Genomic DNA, 19,319 nt, shown 5'->3' with positions numbered 1-19,319 from the left:
AGGAATAACTGGTGGGGTTCAAATGGTTCACAAATTGGCCTGGAATTCAGTAAACAGTTTTGTTAATACCCAGACCAGACCTTCCCACCCATGTTGCTATAGGGCTGGCAGAGAAAGTACTAGTAACAACTTATTTTTGTCACTAAAATAAGCAAATGTGACTGAATACACAGAGACGGACTGAAAATGACAGGTTTACCAAGCCATTTTTCAGAGAACTGTACTTTCATTAAACCTCCCCGTTTATCCTTCCATGGCAGGGGCAATAGGCTACAGTGTTACTCGTGGAGGTGCAGCGATACTGGCATACAAACAAGGGAAAATACATTTCCGCTCCCATACAGAAGAGGTCACATTTGTCAAAACTGATCAAACATATTTAGGCTTTAAAGGTGGATTAAAACACACAAGAAAGATTTTAGCACTACACAGAAGTCTTAACTATATCCTTTCAAAATCACTCGAGAGGTCTGGCATTCTGGGACGATGTTTTTAAAAAGGTTACAACATGTATTTTTTCCCCCAGCTTGAAAGGAGATTTGCTTCTAAGATCTGAAGTCTTATTCGTGACTTCAAAACCAGATGGAGGCTCCTACTCTACAATGCTGCACTTCCAAGGTTTGCTATTGGCAGGAATAGTGAGGACAGTGGTTGCTGTTAATTTTAACATGCTAAATAGCTAGGCTTTCATTCAATTGTAAAACATAGAATCGGTGTGATCCTCAAAATAATATCAAGATTTCAGAGCGTGTGTGGCAGCAGCCTAGTGCACTTATAAATGTATCTGGCTCTTGCAGAAAAGTCAGATTTAAATCGAGCATCTTAAGCAGATGATTGCAAGATGCAAGCTGAACTGTATATACCATGCTACAATGAAGGAGTAGAGAACAGAAGCGTGGAGAACCTGCTCATGGAGCACAAGGACACCATATATGAGCTCCTGGACGGTAAACTGGGTAAAGTACTTAGGTTATTTATTTCTCCTAGCATCAGAATACTTTTTAAACATATTAATGCTCTCATGTAGCACAAAGGGCAAACACAAAGCTTCTAGAGTCTACTTCATCTCTGAACTCCTGTGTGGAAGCTAAAAGTTGTTTTAATTTTATTGACACCATGATCACGTGTTATCTGAGCACTTCACAAAATTACATAAATCCTTGAGCCGTCAACACCCAAGTTTCTTTTTCCCCCCTCCACCGTTCCAGAGAAGGCGTGAAATATTGGTATTAGCCTGTTAACTAGCATTATCTGATGGTTATGTTTTGGGCGAAGGGCACAGAGTGTTTTGAAGTAGAGAATAGCATGAAAGTTGTGAACAAGCCAAAATCTTTTTTGGAGAACTGTAAGAGGACAATCTCCAGAGGTGTGTCTGGCAGGTGGCACCTACCTGCAATCTGTGCCTTTGAAAAAAATCTTCCTTCTAGTTCCTAAGATCACCAGAAGATGAAGAATTTTCAAGCGGGTAGGGAAATGAAATAGGTCTCCTCTTATTCACAGGAAGGAAGGATGTCCACCTTGAATGCCTTTCATGCTAAGGAAAGTAGCACTGAATTTTAAATATGCCACAGGACTTCTCAAAGATGGTATACAATCTGAGAGGCAGGAGATATTTATGGCTACTCTCCAACCTCTAAGCCTTAACTGCAATGTAGATGCACCCCTTGCTAATTAAATTTGTCTGAAGGCATCCTTAAACTCAGAAGTCAACTAGACTGAAGAACCTTGCCATAAGCATCTCTCACACACTCTGGTCAACATTATGCAAGAACTAATCTCACTACTTCTATGTTTTCTCTTTCATACCACTTTCTCTAAAGCTAAAGTGCCTCAACTACCCAGTATCAAACTCTTATAACCACAGTTCTTGATATAGCATTCTAGTTACAGTGTAGTTAGTTACACGTTTCCTGGTGCAACCAGGATTATTTGGTGATTGAATTTGTCTCCCAAACCTTCTGTCCCTCTAAGCAGAGGTTAGTCCAGTCCATTGAAGTAGAGGGTCTTTGGTGTGGTGATGATCTAAGACAATCATACACAAGTGTGGCCTGTAAACAGTTAAAGGGCAACTGTCAATTTGCCAAGTTCAAATGATACTTCACAGCTGCAGAACTCCTCAAAATGGGAATTCTCTAGTAGCCACTGCACATTGATCTCACTGCTTTAAACAAAGCAAAACCTGGGGTGTGCAAGTGCAAAATGGAAGCTCTGAATAAAATAAACCCAGTACCATTCAACAACACCCTCTTTATTCAAAAATAGATATCTATGAGACATTTCAGAATATACTGCTGCCAAAATGGCAGCCTATACTTCTAAATTAATTCCTAGATCAATTCATATACAGATTTAAGCTTTTTTTTTTTTTTAAGAGACACTTTGGGGAAACTGTTGGAGGAAGCTGTACCCAGTTCACCAGGCATCCTTTGCCTTCCCCCACTCAATAAAAACCACAAGACTATTTAAATTAAGCAAAATAAAGTAAAACACACACATTTTTTGGAAAAATCAAAGCATTTCAATTTAAAAAACAAACATACAACTTTCTCACAGAAAATCCGCCCAAAATAGCAGTTTGAGATGCCAACACTCATTTGTCTACATAATTTCTAGGATAGTTTTGCTTCATTTCTGTCCTGTAATGGTTATGCAGTCAATCACTGGTCAAGAACAGTTACTGTTTAAATAAAATACAGCCTGGGGTTAACTCCACTGAGCTGGGACAGGATAGAAATGCATCTTTTGGTTTGTGTTTAAGAGTTTGGGGTTCTCTTTTGTTTTTTGGCAAAAGCAGAGAGAGTGTACAACACTTTATGGTCCAAACAAACACTCAGATAAAGGGCTCTCCAATCATGTCAATTCATGGAAGAGTGCAGTTCTGCCCCCAGGAATTCTCCTCTACAACAAGGGGAAAAACAGACTCCACATCTGGGCAGTAAGGAGGCAAGAATAAAGGGCCAAAATGAAGTGCATGAACTTTTCACAAACTAAATGACCGGAAATGCTAGTTTATTCAGTTTCACTGAACGCTGAATTAGCCATTAAATTCTCTGTAAAATAAGTTAATGAGCATACAGAACAAGCTTCATATTTCTATAGGTTTCCTCTCAGGTCTTTGAAAAGAGCAGCTTAAGACCACAGTGAGGCACAAACAAAGCACGTCACTCTGCCTTACGGGTTTCAACCTCTGTATTACAGAACCTATAATATTATCCGATTAAGTGTTTCCAACAGCTTGTGAAGTCTTAGGTCTGGTCTACACTGCCACGTTACAGCGCTGCAACTTTCCTGCTCAGGGGTGAGACAAAACACACCCCAGAGCGCTGCAAGTTTCAGCGCGATAGCGTGGCAGTGTAGACAGCGCACCGGCGCTGGGAGCTATTCCCCTTGCGGAGGCGGGTTTTTTATAGCCCCGGGTGAGCTCTCTCCCAGCGCTGGTGCCGCGACTACCCAGCTGCCGCAGCACTTTAACGTTGCTAGTGATGACATGCCCTTAGCAAGAAGTATTTAAATTAAAACAAAATGGCCAGAGTGGAATGGTCTGCAATGAGCAGGCAGGCCTGCTTGCTAAAACTAATACACAAATTTAAACCTAACTATATCCATGGTAGTTATACCATTAGCTAGCATGACAATGGAATTAGACTTAGTATTTTTTAAATTTGTTTTTCGATTTTTACTGGAAAAAATCGACTCAATGTGTGATACGAAATTACATACATCCTCCCAATATATACATGCACATGTATATTGATGTATGGCATACAGGATGTGTGTATACATATACATACAGGTCTGTATAGCGTATCAACATATAGAAATAAAATATTTATACCACATTTGACTTCAGTCCATCAAATAAATTCACTTATTTAACCTAAAGGAGACAAAATTCATAGAACAAGATTTTCAATATAGCCATTCTCAAGTTCACAAAGAAAGTTACACAGTACCTATCTGAGATATCACTAGTTTTATTCCACCAATCCAACCTCTTGGCTAGTTAAACTTCTGTAGATTTACGCTTATATAATACAGAGGGAAAATGTGGTATAAATATAATACAAGGGAGTTAGAATAAAATTCACTTCTACTCATGTCTAATAACCAGTTCTGCATTGCTCAGCAGAGTGTAAGTTATGAAGTTATCCCTAAGTCACAAAAACAAGCTGTTAATTTCTATTGCCCAAAGTGCGAGTCTCAGTGTATATACATATGCACCATACCAAATAGGAACCACCTTGAGGTCATTCCTACAACAGTAACCACAACTACAGATTTAACAAAAGGTTAACTGTACGGTTGCTCTTTGGACATGCCCCCTGATCCCAGTATGGTACAGTACACACATGCATACGCCCCCATAAAGCACACTAGCCGCTCTACTGCTTATAGATTTGAACATCAGAAACCCAACTAACACAGACAAAACAGATTCAGAAATAATCAGACACTTTTAGAGAGAAAAAACACAACATTTCTTTGAAAACTTTCAAGATATATGTACATGATTCTTACGACTTCTGTGGGAGTAACAAGTGCTAAGAGCAAACGGAAACTAATCTGAGTACAGAAAAGGTGAGAAAAGTTTCTTTTCAAAATATATATGGACTCTATACCCACTCCCTTCAGAACATGGACATACACACTCTCCATCTTCCCCTCAACGTGAGACACTGTACACAGAGAGTGCGCATGTGCAGCTGGTAGGCTGAAAGTAGGGTCTGTAGGTTCATTCCTATGGTAGATCATTGGAAGACTGTATTTCCAGTCAACACAAGACTTTTCTTACTTCTGCTGGTACTAAGGGGAATTAGTAAATACGGGCACCATTAGTCCTAGTCAGTTGAAAACAGATCACCAGCAGATGGCAAAGGTGCCAAGCCTCCTGTAACGTTGGGCAGCAGGGAGAGATCTGGAAGGCTCTGGATGTGAGATTTCAACTCCTTGCGGACCTGGGTTACCCGAGCAAGCTTCTGTTTATACTCCTGAGGGGAAGAGAAGGGAATAAGATTAGAAACAGATTTTTTTTTTTTTTTAAACACGTGATCAGTGTGTATGATGATAGTTTTCTAGGATGGGTTTCCTGAAGATTGATTACTAACTCTGAGAATAATAATTACAGTGTTGTTGTAACCATGGTCAGTCCCAGGATATGAGAGAGACAAGGTCGGTGAGAGAAAAGGAGTACTTGTGGCACCTTAGAGACTAACCAATTTGAGCATAAGCTTTCGTGAGCTACAGCTCACTTCATCAGATGCATACTGTGGAAACTGCAGAAGACATATACACAGAGACCATGAAACAATACCTCCTCCCACCCCACTCTCCTGCTAGTAATAGCTTATCTAAAGGGATCACTCTCCTTACAATGTGTATGATAATCAAGTTGGGCCATTTCCAGCACAAATCCAGGTTCTCACCCTCCGCCCGCCCCCCCCCCCCCCAATCTCACTCTCCTACTGGTAATAGCCCATCCAAAGTGACCACTCTCCTTACAATGTGTATGAAAATCAAGGTGGGCCATTTCCAGCACAAATCCAGGTTCTCACCCCCTCCCCCCAAAAAAAACAACTCACACACACTCACTCTCCTGCTGGCAATAGCTCATCCAAACTGACCACTCTCCTTACAATGTGCATGATAATCAAGATGGACCATTTCCAGCACAAATCCAGGTTCTCACCACCACCACCACCACCCCCAAACACACACACACACACTCACTCTCTCTCCTAGGACAATAGCTCATCCAAACTGACCACTCTCCTTACAATGTGTATGATAATCAAGGTGGGCCATTTCCAGCATAAATCCAAGTTTAACCAGAACGTCTGAGGGGGGAGGGGGCTAGGAAAAAACAAGGGGAAATAGGCTACCTTGCATAACGACTTAGCCACTCCCAGTGGAGTCACTAAGGTCAGTGAGACAATCACTAGATTTATGGATTACCAGGGGCGGCTCGACCAATTTTGCTGCCCCACCCAAGCAGTCGCTGTCGAATCGCTGCTGCCGCCGAATTGCCGCTCCGCCCGGAAGAGCGGCGGAGCTGCAGCCGAATGGCCGCCCCGCTCTGAATGCCGCCCCAGGCTCCTGCCCGGAAAGCTGGTGCTTGGAGCTGGCCCTGTGGGTTACTACAAAAATCTGTAACAGATTAACCCCCTTTTTGTCCTATGACTGCAGAGGTGTTAACAGGCCGCTCTACCTTGAATGGTCCCTTAGAATACAGTGCTAGCTACTTATGCTAAACAATCTGTTCCCACTTGTATTTAGCTGTGATGCTCAGAGGACCTTTTGCCAGACCCAAAGAGCTCTGTGTGGCTCAAAAGCTGGTCTCTCTCACCAACCTTATCTCAACAATAATTACAAAGTCTAGTAGTTCCCCATCACCTGGGTCCATGTTCCCAGCATGTGACTGGCAGGAATGCCACATGCTTTAGCATTCCAGAGCCATTCATTCTCCTCCTCCTGTTGAGGTGCGGGGTAGAGTCCCCTAGTGCCTCTGTCAATTATGTCACAGAGTTAGAGTTTAAGGCCAGAAGACACAATTATATCTTCTAATCTGACCTCCTGCATATCAGAGGCCACCACCACCACCCTAAACCCAACCTCGGAAAGGAGACCCACAGGAGACTAGACTATTGCGTGTCACAGGTGGAGAACAGGAGGACCTGAGGTGCACCAGTGCTCGAGGACCCTGCAATGGCAGGGAAATTATTTCTCACTGACAACTAATAGGGTTCTCATCAGCTGCTACAGATGTCACCACAGAAGACACTTTCTTCAAACTTCATCTAAAAATTCAAACTGAGAATCTGGATTTCCCTTCAGATTTTTATCCTTTCCCCTGATTGGCCAAACAGACCTGGTTGGTTTTGGGGCTTCCACAAGGCTCAAGACCTTATGAAAATTTCCTACATTTGCCTCCTATACTGACACAGCAGTTCCTGCTCCATCTAGCCTTGTGTGCGCGTTTGCCATCTTTCTGGAAGACAGAGGCAGTACAGGGGTTCAGCCACACTAGAGTGCAGTCATGAAGTAACAGACCCCCTAGGCCTGTGACTGCTATTACTGGTAAGAGGGGTAATAAGCTCCCAAATAGAAATTATGGCTCTGAAATTTTACCATCTGCTGCATGATTTTTATGTGCAAGTCTGGTCCAGTTACCTTTTTAACATGCTGTAGTAGGATGGTAGGTTTACAGAAAGCATGTCCCTCCTCAGGTACAACTGAAGGGATTAAAATTAACAACTAGTTATTTGCTGAAGGTCAATAGTGTCTCCTCCTAGAGGTAAATGAGATCAATCCCTACAAAGCATATTATATATGCATGTGAGAGGCAAGCCCATCACTTCCCAGCGCACAATACTACGATAGTCTTTACTCCACATACATTTAAAGAATGACATTATGAACAATCTATGGAGATACTCCCTTGTGAACTATAAAAATAGCCAAGGATAAAGAGAAATCATTACTACTAGCCAGTCTGTTATTAGTTGGCTAATATGTTATGGATAAGTGCTGATTATTAACCATAACAGCTGTAGCATTATATTATATAAGCAGTGACTCAATTATGCACATAATCACAAAATGTGAGTGAAAATCAGAGGGTCAGAGACTGAAACCACCAGCATAGTCTGTTAACTTCAGAAATGTGCAAAAGCAACAGAAGAAAGGCTGTATGTAGAAGGAACAGATACTGAAGAGAGAATCTGAAAAGATTCCTTCCAAGAGCTAGGAAGCCAGGACTGTTAACTCAGAAGCCCAGTAAGTGAATATTTTAGAGCTCCAAGGGAAGTCATCCTTGAATTCCACAGCCTGAAGATGACCTGAAATAAGGCCAACTCTTCATTGTGGGAAGTCTCGGGGGTGGTGGGGAGAAGAAAGGGTTGGTCAGAAGCCCAAAAGCCCAGGAAACCACCTATCATCATGCATCACATTATCCTGTCTAGTAATGACTTTTAGATACTGTCAAAAGCAGACTAACACGTTCACACCCAAATACAAGTAAACTATCCAATTCAAAAGCTCAGTTAAGATTTAACACATTAACTTTGTAACATGATTCCCATCACAGCACTTTGCCTACATACAATAGGTTAACAGCATTAAGATATCTAATAGTCCAATATTATAAATACTAAATCATTTCATTGAGATCCATCCCCATAGAATGTTGTACTTTTAAACCGTATTCAAGTGTCTCTCTACCCAACTGCTTATCCTGTATTATTCAAGTCATCTCTGAAATGTGGTATAAATCTATGAGAAACAATGTGACTGAGTTAAAAAACCTCAGAATGCCAAACGGGTTTCCATATAGTCAACTGCAATACTAATTTACTTCTGACTTCTTGTTTAATTAGTAGTAAGAGTAGAACTGTTTACTACAGAATCCTCTCTTTGAAGAGCAAGACAAACTGGGCATTTAATGGTGAATCAGCCTTCTGAAGAGTTTACAACTTTATAAGGACTAAATGGGGAACTGGATTCAGATTAATGATGGAAAACTCTCCCCACCTTCCCCAAATATCAAAGTAAAGCAAAATATTTCCCACTGACCATGAATGATGGGTTTACATTCTTATCGGTTTATTGCTTTGTACTGGAATAGTGAGAACAGAACTGATTGCAATAATGCAAAATATTCCTACACTTGAAGTGGGTGTATAAATGTATACTGTAAATTTCCAGTAGACACACAAATATGGATTTCCTTTAACACCCTATTTCAAATCTATGCAGATTCACCAGGCTAAGGCAGTAACAGATCATCATATCAAACGTCTACATGTACACACACAGGATAATAGATTGGAAGGATGGAATTCAAATGAGGCTCTGGTGGCTCATAAACTGTTTGTGTGCTGCTTAAGAAGCTAAAGAACCACAGAGGCCAGGAGGAAATGCACTTTTCAATTTATGGGGGGCGGAGGGGTTGGTGGGAGGCAAAGGACAGAAATAAGAATGCGTCCAACATCCCCAACTGTCAGTTTTTGAGAAATGCTTCTGCAATCCCAGGACTTATTATGCCATCCAGATGTACTGGCGAACACCAAGGACCTTTCAGTTACCTCCTGAGCTACTTCTTGTTCTCAAAGCCCTGGTCTACACTGGGGGGGGAAGGAGGGAAATGGATTTAAGTTACACGACTTCAGCTAGGTGAACAACATAGCTGAAGTCAATGTACTTAAATCAACTTAATGTGGGGTCTCCACCGCGGTGAGTCGACTGCGGCCGCACCCCCGTCGACTCTGCCTGTACCTCTCGCGGCGCTGGGGTACAGGAGCTGACGGGAGAGCACTCGGGGGGGTCAATTTATCGCATCTAGACTTTGATCCGGCGGGCAGTGAAGACATAGCCTTAGGGTGTGTCTAAACCACCCACAGAAATGAGCCTCCCAGCCCAGGTCAACAGATCTGGGCTAGTGGGGCTCACGTTAGCACTCTAAAAAATAGCTGTGTGGACAGCACTTTGGAGTTGTGGCTCAGGCTCTGAAGCCCACCTTCTCTCGAGGCTTCAGAGCCCAAGCTGCCGCTTCCAAGTCCTGTCTACACAGACTTGGTTAGCAGGGCTCGCACTCTAAAGGCTATCAGTTCAGGCTGGGAGGCTCACTGACACTGGCTGTGCGCATAGTCTATGTGAAAACAAGAGCAGTTCACAGGGAAAACAAGAGACCCTGCAAGAATGCCAAGGGGGAAAGGTGCTGAAGGACTTTAGAACCATGGCCTAGGAATCCGCACAGAATCATAAGCAGCCAAGGAAGCTGAGAAATTGATCCACTGAAGACCCTGTACTGAACTAGTGCCCTGAACTAGGCCAGAATGTGAGCAGCTACAATTGGTGGCCAAGGCTGTTAGAAAGAGCAGAGAGATTGGGAAGGAAGGAGGTGGAGAAAGTGGACAATGTGGGGAAGGGACTTCATATGGGGAAAGTGAGGCAAAAGAGTGGGAGGGGAGGGGGGACACTGAACGCATAACAACAGAGTTAAAAGAGAAAAATGAGAACATGGTATGAAGTTAAAGGCATTAAATAAGAGAATAAGAGATGGGAACAAAAAGTGAAAGAGGCAACAAAGCTCTAAGGATAGATTTATCAATATATTCATGGTTCTAGATGTGATTGCATTTCTCCGGTAGAATACGAAAACCAACACAGAAGAAAGGTAGTTGTAGCGCAACCAAAAAAAAGAGTTCTCCTCCCATCTCCTCCTTAAGTCCCAGCAAATACAATCCCAAAAGAAACTCCAAGGTTTACTGTATATTTAGTCCTGGGGGAATTCTGAGCCAAAAAATTATAAGTTCTGCACACAATATTATAAAATTCTTCAAATTTTGTCAAACAGTATATAATCATGCCAGTTTCAATTATTTTGGTAATTTATTTCAAAATACCCGTCAGCAAGTATGTCTGTAATACAGACACACAAAAACACTCCCCAGGAGTACAGTGTATGACAACTCAGTTCCTATCTCTATGCCACCCCCCCCCCAGCCCAACTGGGGGGCCAGACACTCCCACCTGCTATCCCCCAGAGGCTACCCTCCAGTCCCAGACACTCACACCCCTTTCCCCCTAGAGTCCAGCCATGGCTCCACATAGCCCAGACACTCACATCCCCTACCCCCCGAAGCCAGGGATACAGAGGGAGACATTGCCTGATGCTGAGTGCCAGGTTGCATAGAGTTTCTTGCACACCGCCACCTCCTTCCTTCAGGGCATGCTGGGAACTGCAGCTGCTGGGAACCCTCCAATTCCCTCCCTCTCTTCCCCTCCACTCCCCAGCCTTGTCTTCTATTTGTGAGCTGGGCTCTACTGGGTCCAGTGGCCCCTCGTGTCAGCCAATAGCTCTTCAGCCCATTTCTGTAGGGGGAGGGGGGGGAAAGGAAATTCTGTGTGCACATTAATTTCTGCAAAACTCTGCATTGCACAGTGGCACAGAATTCCTCCAGGAGTATATGTTGTACCATCCACCCAGAGTTACGACAAGCTGAGTGCTGTGCTCTGCTTAAGCATGACAAGTTAATTGTTAACATGCAGTAAGAAGAGGATAGAGCATAAGTTCTCATATACCCAGAATACAGACAGCAAAGGGGCTTATTGAACTGTATCTGCTCACAGATAGAAGGTGGATACTGCTGCATCTACAGATGGCTTTCTGCAAAGAAGCTGCAGTCTTAAAGTTGTAGTACATGAATCAGCCAGACAATGACGGATGCCAAGCTAGAAAAGAGGGAGGAAAAGGCTGCGCTCTCTCAAGAATGCAGAGGTCCACCAACACAGACAGGGGAGGGCAACGAGAAAACTTGCCACACACTCAACAGGCAGGAAAGAAATAAAAATGGGCAAGAAGCTAGCAAAACCGAACGGTATGATTATACAGAGGGGCTGCAAATTCCATGTGAGGACCAAGGGATGAAGTTAACTACTTGTAAGAAATGAAGACGTGTGCATGCAAGATGGAACTAAATCCAAGCGTGCAAACTACTTTTGCCCAGTTGGGAAGAGCATAGCCCCTCCCCAGTCTTTCAGATGCAGGACTAAGCAAGAGGGAACAGGAAGAACATGCCTTAATATTAATGAGAGAGATAAAAAAACCTTATTCCAATTAACTGAAAACCAAAACAATCTCATTTCTCCCTTCCCAGAAAGATTCTCAGGCCTGTAAATCTTTGGAATGCCTGAAGTCTTATGACAGCATACTTCCACATTAATAGCACATTTTGCAAACATTTTTGTGCGTATGTGCATCTGTCCTGTATGTTGGTGCTGCAGACAAGTGTGCACACTGAGACAGAGATAGAGTTTCTTCTAAGGGCTGAAGGGCTATTTGTTCCCAAATATATGGTACACAGCTTCAAACATTTAACTACATGATGGGGAACATTATTCTTAAGTTTATCCTTATTTGTAGGTGTGCACTATTTTGAGATATCCCTCCAACACCCAGACACATGGGGCAAGTGTTCCTATCTGAAAAGGAACTGGATTTTGAACACATATCAATGGCAAAATAATTCAGGTCACCCCAACCACCACATCTGTACAATCTGTAGAACATTCTTTGTCTGGGGGCTACAGGGAGTGTGATCTACCCCCAAACCAATATTACTGCACCTCAGAGCCCTAGCCATGGAGCAGAACCCCACTGTATTGGGCACTGGACAGACAGAAAACGGTTCCTACCCTGAAGAACTTACAAAGAGGGCTCAGAAACCAATCACAGCCATGAGAAAGAGACACTGAGCCAGAGCAGGTTGAGAAAGAGACCCAGGTATCCAAAAGCTTTGCTAGATGATTGAAGCGAAAGAAGGTGCCTCAGGATGCCAGGCAAAACATTGTGCTGTGTATCAAATCCCTCCAGTTAAAGAGCCACCACCCAATTTGGTTGCTGACTGCACTACAGAGACTGTATTACCTACTTTCTACTGAACAGCCACGCTCTGTTCTGGTGCCAAGGAGACAGTGCGCGGATGCAGAAAATGGCAACAAGGGAGAAGAAAGATTGGAAACCACTGTTGGAGCAGGAAGAGCTAGCAGGGTTGAAGCAACTGACAGGTACAACAGAAGAACAGACCACACCAGCCTTGAAGCTAGGGTCTCAAGAGAGTATGTAAATACTTCACGGCAAGGATGGTGCTCAGTCAGGGCAGAGTGATCCCTTTAACCCTAGTTAAAAGACCCCTTAGCGTAGGTCTACATTGCAGGTGGGAACCCGCACCCGAGCACAGACAGATGCTAGTTCTGCTTGAGCTAGCACACCTCAAACAGCAGTGTGAACATCGCAGCAAGCGCAGCCAGCCAAGTTCAGACAGAGGGAGTCGCACAGGCTTGCACTGCACCACCCACTCTGCTCTTTTTAACACACTGGCTTAAGAAGAGCTAGCATGAGTCTGTTTACCCAGGATGGGAGGCATGCTCCCAGCTGCAGTGTAAACATACCCTCAATATCTACCCCAAGCGCAATATTAAAGTTAAGGCTCCTGAAGCTGGCTACACTGCCTGCTCCAGTCAGTGGCTGGAATGCTCAGTCCTACTTCAAACAGGATGTCACGCAGGAAAATGTCACCCCAAGTCACATTAGCCTGGACTACAGGGCACACTGTGTGTATACTGACAGACTTCCAAACCCGGTCCTTGGCAATACTGGATCATTAACAAGCCTTAAAAATAAAATCTATTAAAAACAGTGATTAACTTCAAATAAAATGTCCAAACTGTGCTTGAAAAAAGTTAAATAAACAAAAAGGAGAATGTTCCATTTGGAGAGACACCAGAGATTCAGAGACCTCAGCATGCAGAAGAGAAAGAGGAGCCAAGAGGGACTGTTTTCTCCCTTCAGAGATGAGCATAAGCAGTGGCAACAAACCCTCCTAAGGATAGTGGTGTTAGCTATTCTGAATGCAACCGCACAGGCAACTTGCTGTGGAGAACTCTGGAAAAAGCTTTTAAGAAGAATATGATAGTCTTCGATTAGCCCCCATGCTGAGGCATGGTTTGAAAATACAGCCTGAAGGTTACTGCCTAAAGTCCTTCTATCCCAAAACCCCCACAACTCTTGAAATGTGCTTAAAAAGAAGCTGCTAACTTTCTGTGGTCCCGATCTACACTCTTTGCACACAGCCGACTGCCACTGCTGCATAGGATGGGTTCATTAAGACTGACAGCATTTGGATGTTATTTGCCTTTTATGGTCAAAGTAATGAGAACTGACTCAATATTTGCTGTAGCTGGGCTTTGAGGATGAGGCTGGAAAAAACTGGCGGCGTGTATCGTGAGTGCCCTTCCTAATCAATGTTCACTTTCAGAATAAAAAGTTAGAATTCTAACTCAGTGGCAAAGCAAGTCCAGAATCACACTTTAACACCATTAAACAGTGTGATCTGACAGGAAAATTAAGAGAAAACGTTTGACCATTAAACTGACAAGACAGGAAAGTCAGAGCTATAGCACAGGGAATTGCAAACTTTTTTATAGTTTGAACTTCACTTTAGTATAGAGATTACACTGGCAACTTCTGACCCAATTTATAGTCATAGGAGATCCCTGTATGCAATTACAACAATTGCTTAGCTGTTACCACTCAAAGATCTTGCAGCCATTGTGGAGAGTTCTCTGAAAACATCCACTCAATGTTCAGTTTTCAGAGTAACAGCCGTGTTAGTCTGTATTCGCAAAAAGAAAAGGAGGACTTGTGGCACCTTAGAGACTAACCAATTTATTAGAGCATAAGCTTTCGTGAGCTACAGCTCACTTCCTCAGATGCATATCGTGGAAACTGCAGCAGGCTTTATATATACACAGAGAATATGAAACAATACCTATTCCCACCCCACTGTCCTGCTGGTAATAGCTTATCTAAAGTGATTTCCAGCACAAATCCATGTTCAGTGGCAGTCACAAAACCGAACAGGATGCTGGGAATCATTAAGAAAGGGAGAGATAATAAGACAGAAAATATCATATTGCCGCTATATACATGATACGCCCAGATCTTGAATACTGCCCACAGACGTGGTCGCCCCATCTCAAAAAAAGATATTAGAATTGGAAAAGGTTCAGAAAAGGGCAACAAAAATGACTAGGGGTATGGAACAGCTGCCATATGAGGAGAGATCAATAAGACTGGACTTTTCAGCTTGGAAAAGGGGGGATATAGAGGTCTATAAAATCATGACTGGTGTGGAGAAAGTAGATAAGGAAGTGTTATTTACTCCTTCTCGTAACACAAGAACTAGGGGCTATCAAATGAAATTAATAGGCAGCAGATTTAAAACAAACAAAGGAAGTATTTCTTCACACAACACACAGTCAACCTGTGGAACTCCTTGCCAGAGGATGTTGTGAAGGCCAAGATGATAACAGGGTTCAAAAGAGAATTGGATAAATTCATGGAGAATAGGTCTGTCAATGGCTAGTAGCCAGGATGGACAGGAACAGTGTTCTTAGCCTCTGTTTGCCAGAAGCTGGGAATGAGCGACAGGGGATGGATCACTTGTTCTGTTCATTCCCACTGGGACACCTGGCATTGGCCACTGTCAGAAGACAGGATACTGGGCTAGATAGACCTTCGGTCTGAGCCAGTATGACTGTTCTTATGCTTACACTACAAAACATTGTTTATTTTAGCTTTACCATAATTTAGTAGGTGAATTGGAGAAGGAGCTATATCTCTTCAGATACTCATTTCAAGCACCTCTGTTGTAGCATGTCATATGTAAAAACACCCTCTGCTTGACACTGCTGATTAAAGGACATATATTACACACAGTGATGGAAGATAAAGTGGAAAGTTTCAGCATTAAAAAGGGATCTGCACGTTTAAATGGCACTGACCCTTCAGTTTGTGTTGAATGCCTGAAATAAGAGGGATAATTAAATAAAAGAAAAAAAGTTCTAAGATTCCCCCCTCCCACCACCAGTTTGTTTAGCTTCTCTTAAGTCACACCAGATGGGCCAGAATTCAATGTTCTGTATCATCACAGCTCCCACTAACCCGCACCAGGGTTAATTCTCTTAAAATAAACCTTTGAAAGACCCTTTTTAAGTTGCCCTGTTATGCGTAACTTAACTAGGCTTTCATATGCAGGAAATAAGAACAGTGGGTAATTTTTATCTTCATTATGTGTGCTACAGTGCAAGAATGAACTGAGGACAGTTGCAGTCTGAACTGTGAATATCGTCTGTTTTGTTAGTTAACAAATCAGATCCTTGGAAATTTACATTAAAAATTACGTTTTTATTACTGTATAAAGGGAAGTAGAAGGGCTCACTCAGAATTTCTAAAACATGCACCATTGGCTCAAGAGTAATTATTTTAAAATCATGGAACTTGTATAAATAGCTTAATATTTAGAGTTTAAATAGTTTGGCATAAGCTTGTTAGGTTTACATTTTAACAGGGATTAAAATCATGTAAATATGCATCAGGGATACTCAAAATGTGCAGTACTTACAAAGCAATCCAATCAATCATTCCTTGGCTATTCTAGCTTGCCGCTCAAGTTTGTGTTTAAACAAGCTTTTAGAAAGTGGACTCATTAAAATGTAAGTCACAATGTGACAGTTGGAGACATTGTTCCTGTAGAAAAAAGCCAATGAAGTTTTGTTGAAAAACAGTTACTGCAACTGATCAATAGCTATTTAAACAGCATATATTTATTAGCTAAACCCTCCGCTTAATGTTTCTACAGCTTTTCAAAAAGTCAAAACATATTGAAGTATATGACCATAAGATTTTCCATGAGCAGCCTGTTATTATTCATTAGTGTGGATTAATAGGTACAGCTGCTAGATGGGTAACTACTGGACTCCACATTTTTAGCATATACCCTTTTATTACTATTTGTATTACAAAGAACACCTCCTAGGGCTTAATCCTGGCTATTCTGTGCTTAACATGAACCTCGTTCAGGATAACTTCACTACCACTTAACCAGCCGAGGATCATCCCTTTGGATACAGGATGGAGCAGGTCCTCAAGGAATCAATTCTGAAGCACTTAGGAGGAGAGGAAAGTGATCAGGAACAGTCAGCATGGATTCACCAAGGGCAAGTCATGCCTCACTAATCTAATTGCATTCTATGATGAGATAACTGGCTCTGTGGATGAAGGGAAAGCAGTGGACGTGTTGTTCCTTGACTTTAGCAAAGCTTTGAACACGGTCTCCCACAGTATTCTTGCCAGCAAGTTAAAGAAGTATGGGCTGGATGAATGGACTATAAGGTGGAGAGAAAGGTGGCTAGATTGTCGAGCTCAACGGGTAGCGATCAATGGCTCCATGTCTAGCTGGCAGCCGGTATCAAGTGGAGTGCCCCAAGGGTCGGTCCTGGGGCCCGTTTTGTTCAATATCTTCATAGATGATCCGGAAGGTGGTGTGGATTGCACCCTCAGCAAGTTTGCAGATGACACTAAACTGGGAGGAGTGGTAGATACACTGGAGGGTAGAGATAGGATACAGAGGGACCTAGACAAATTGGAGGATTGGGCCAAAAGAAATCTGATGAGGTTCAACAAGGACAAGTGCAGAGTCCTGCACTTAGGACGGAAGAATCCAATGCACCGCTACAAACTAGGGACCGAATGGCTCGGCAGCAGTTCTGCAGAGAAGGACCTAGGGGTTACAGTGGACGAGAAGTTGGATATGAGTCAATGTGCCCTTGTTGCCAAGAAGGCCAATGGCATTTTGGGATGTATAAGTAGGGGCACTGCCAGCAGATCAAGGGACGTGATCGTTCCCCTCTATTCGACATTGGTGAGGCCTCATCTGGAGTACTGTGTCCAGTTTTGGGCCCCACACTACAAGAAGGATGTGAAAAAATTGGAAAGAGTCCAGCGGAGGGCAACAAAAATGATTAGGGGACTGGAACACATGACTTATGAGGAGACGCTGAGGGAACTGGGGATGTTTAGTCTTCGGAAGAAAAGAATGAGGGGGGATTTGATAGTTGCTTTCAACTACCTGAAAGGGGGTTCCAAAGAGGATGGCTCTAGACTGTTCTCAGTGGTAGCAGATGACAGAACAAGGAATAATGGTCTCAAGTTGCAGTGGGAGAGATTTAGGTTGGATATTAGGAAAAACTTTTTCACTATGAGGGTGGTGAAACACTGGAATGCTTTACCTAGGGAGGTGGTGGAATCTCCTTCCCTAGAAGTTTTTAAGGTCAGGCTTGACAAAGCCCTGGCTGGGATGATTTAGTCGGGGATCGGCCCTGCTTTGAGCAGGGGGTTGGACTAAATGACCTACTGAGGTCCCTTCCAACCCTGATACTTTATGATTCTATGGTACAGCATTCATTCCCCTTTGAAATCCAACCATTTAACTGTTCCCTGCTTTTAAAACAGCTAAAGATTTTCCAATTTTGAGGTGTTTGGTATTACCACTGTCTTCCCTTTCCTCTGCCCACAATCCCACCTACTCCCACATCCTCAGTTGTCCTGTCTGTAGTTTTTAAAAATTGTATTTATTCCCATTCTGTATAGCACCCCTATTGTTTTATAAACATGTCATTTCCCCCACACTTTCGTGCGGTCCTTGTTCAACAGTGAGCAATATCAGCATGCCAAATAAAATTACTAACAGTCAAACAACGTTGGGGGAAGAGTTCCCCACATCAGCTGTAACACCCGACTTACTACAAAGATGACTGTGAGAGAGCCTGGCTGCATGCAAAAGAGACAACTTAGCCTAATAAGGAAACATCTCAACCCCAGGAATGAAAAGGTTACTTGGTCCCAATAAAGGAGGCCCACACGCATGTGTACAAATCAAGCCGGAAAAGAACAAGAAACTAAATATTTAGTGTGCATAATTTATATTTAATTTTCATCCAAACTCAGCTGAGCAGTAGGTGAGAAGTTAGATACACTTAGGGCCTGATCCAGAGACCAGAGTAACTTGAAAGACACCCATTAACTTCAGGGGGCTTGAATCAAGCCCTAAAAGTTCTCTCCCTTGAAAAGAAGCTCCTCTGTAGTTGCTACAAACAAAAAAGTTTAGAGGTGACCTTTCCCACCTCGGGGTCCTATTTCTGATCTCAAGGCTCCAAAGATCTCATGGAGCAGAGGGGGCATGCAGACTCAGTGTAAAGAAGGAACAGAGTACTCTCAGCTAAGTTGTGGGTGAGGTCTGACACCAAGTTAACATTTGACTAGATTATAGGTTATTTTGAGCATTTCTTTAAAAAGGCCATGAAATTTCCCCCATGCAGAAAGGTAGACAATATAGCAGAGAGGGAACCAGCCTCCATCTGTCAGATTCTGTGCTCTTCAGTGCAACAGAAGAATTCATCTTAATAAAACAAAAACACAACACACAGACACACACCAAAAATTCTAGAGTCACACAGCAAAGCTGTGTCTCAAGTGGGTTCTCTCATATCCCACAGGTTTCTGAACAGAACAAGCATTTCTGAATATCTGTTCTCTACAGTCTAATCTGGGGAGAGCAGACAGAACCAAGGAACCAGTTTCCCCTCTCTCATTTCACAGCAGCAAGAAAGCAACAAACTTGACTTTGCAGACAAGTTTCTCTCAAAGGAACAACGCACTACTCAGAACCTGAAGGGTAATGATAGCTCCTTTCAGAGCTAAAGCTTATATTTGGTAGATAAGGTCTGCTGGCAGGTTGGCTTTTTCCTCTCCCACTCTTTAAATAAGGAGATACAGTTCCTTCTTTCCCTCACCTTCAATTTACTAAGCATGTTGTTTCTGCTTTTGGCAGCATTTCATGCTCCACAAACTACTCCTCCTGCTCACCTTTTACTACGATGCCAGGTTAAGAAGAACACAAGCACACTTCCAGTCATACAGT

At 42.8% G+C, this 19,319-nt stretch overlaps 1 protein-coding gene across 1 annotated transcript in view; it reads right to left on the bottom strand.

Annotated features, from left to right (window-relative positions):
• Window positions 1-2,227: 2,227 nt before the first annotated feature.
• RPRD1B (regulation of nuclear pre-mRNA domain containing 1B) overlaps window positions 2,228-19,319 on the bottom strand; it is a 47,025-nt gene continuing 29,933 nt past the window's right edge. The window contains exon 7 of the mRNA XM_084645883.1: window positions 2,228-4,988. Within this exon, the coding sequence (XP_084502009.1) occupies window positions 4,839-4,988 (150 nt within the window). The 3' untranslated portion in view covers window positions 2,228-4,838. The remainder of the gene's footprint in view (window positions 4,989-19,319) is intronic.

Source organism: Lepidochelys olivacea, assembly GCF_965140295.1.
Source record: "Lepidochelys olivacea isolate rLepOli2 genome assembly, chromosome: 13".
Lineage (NCBI taxonomy): Eukaryota > Metazoa > Chordata > Testudines > Cheloniidae > Lepidochelys > Lepidochelys olivacea.
This window is presented reverse-complemented; position numbering and strand designations above follow the sequence as displayed.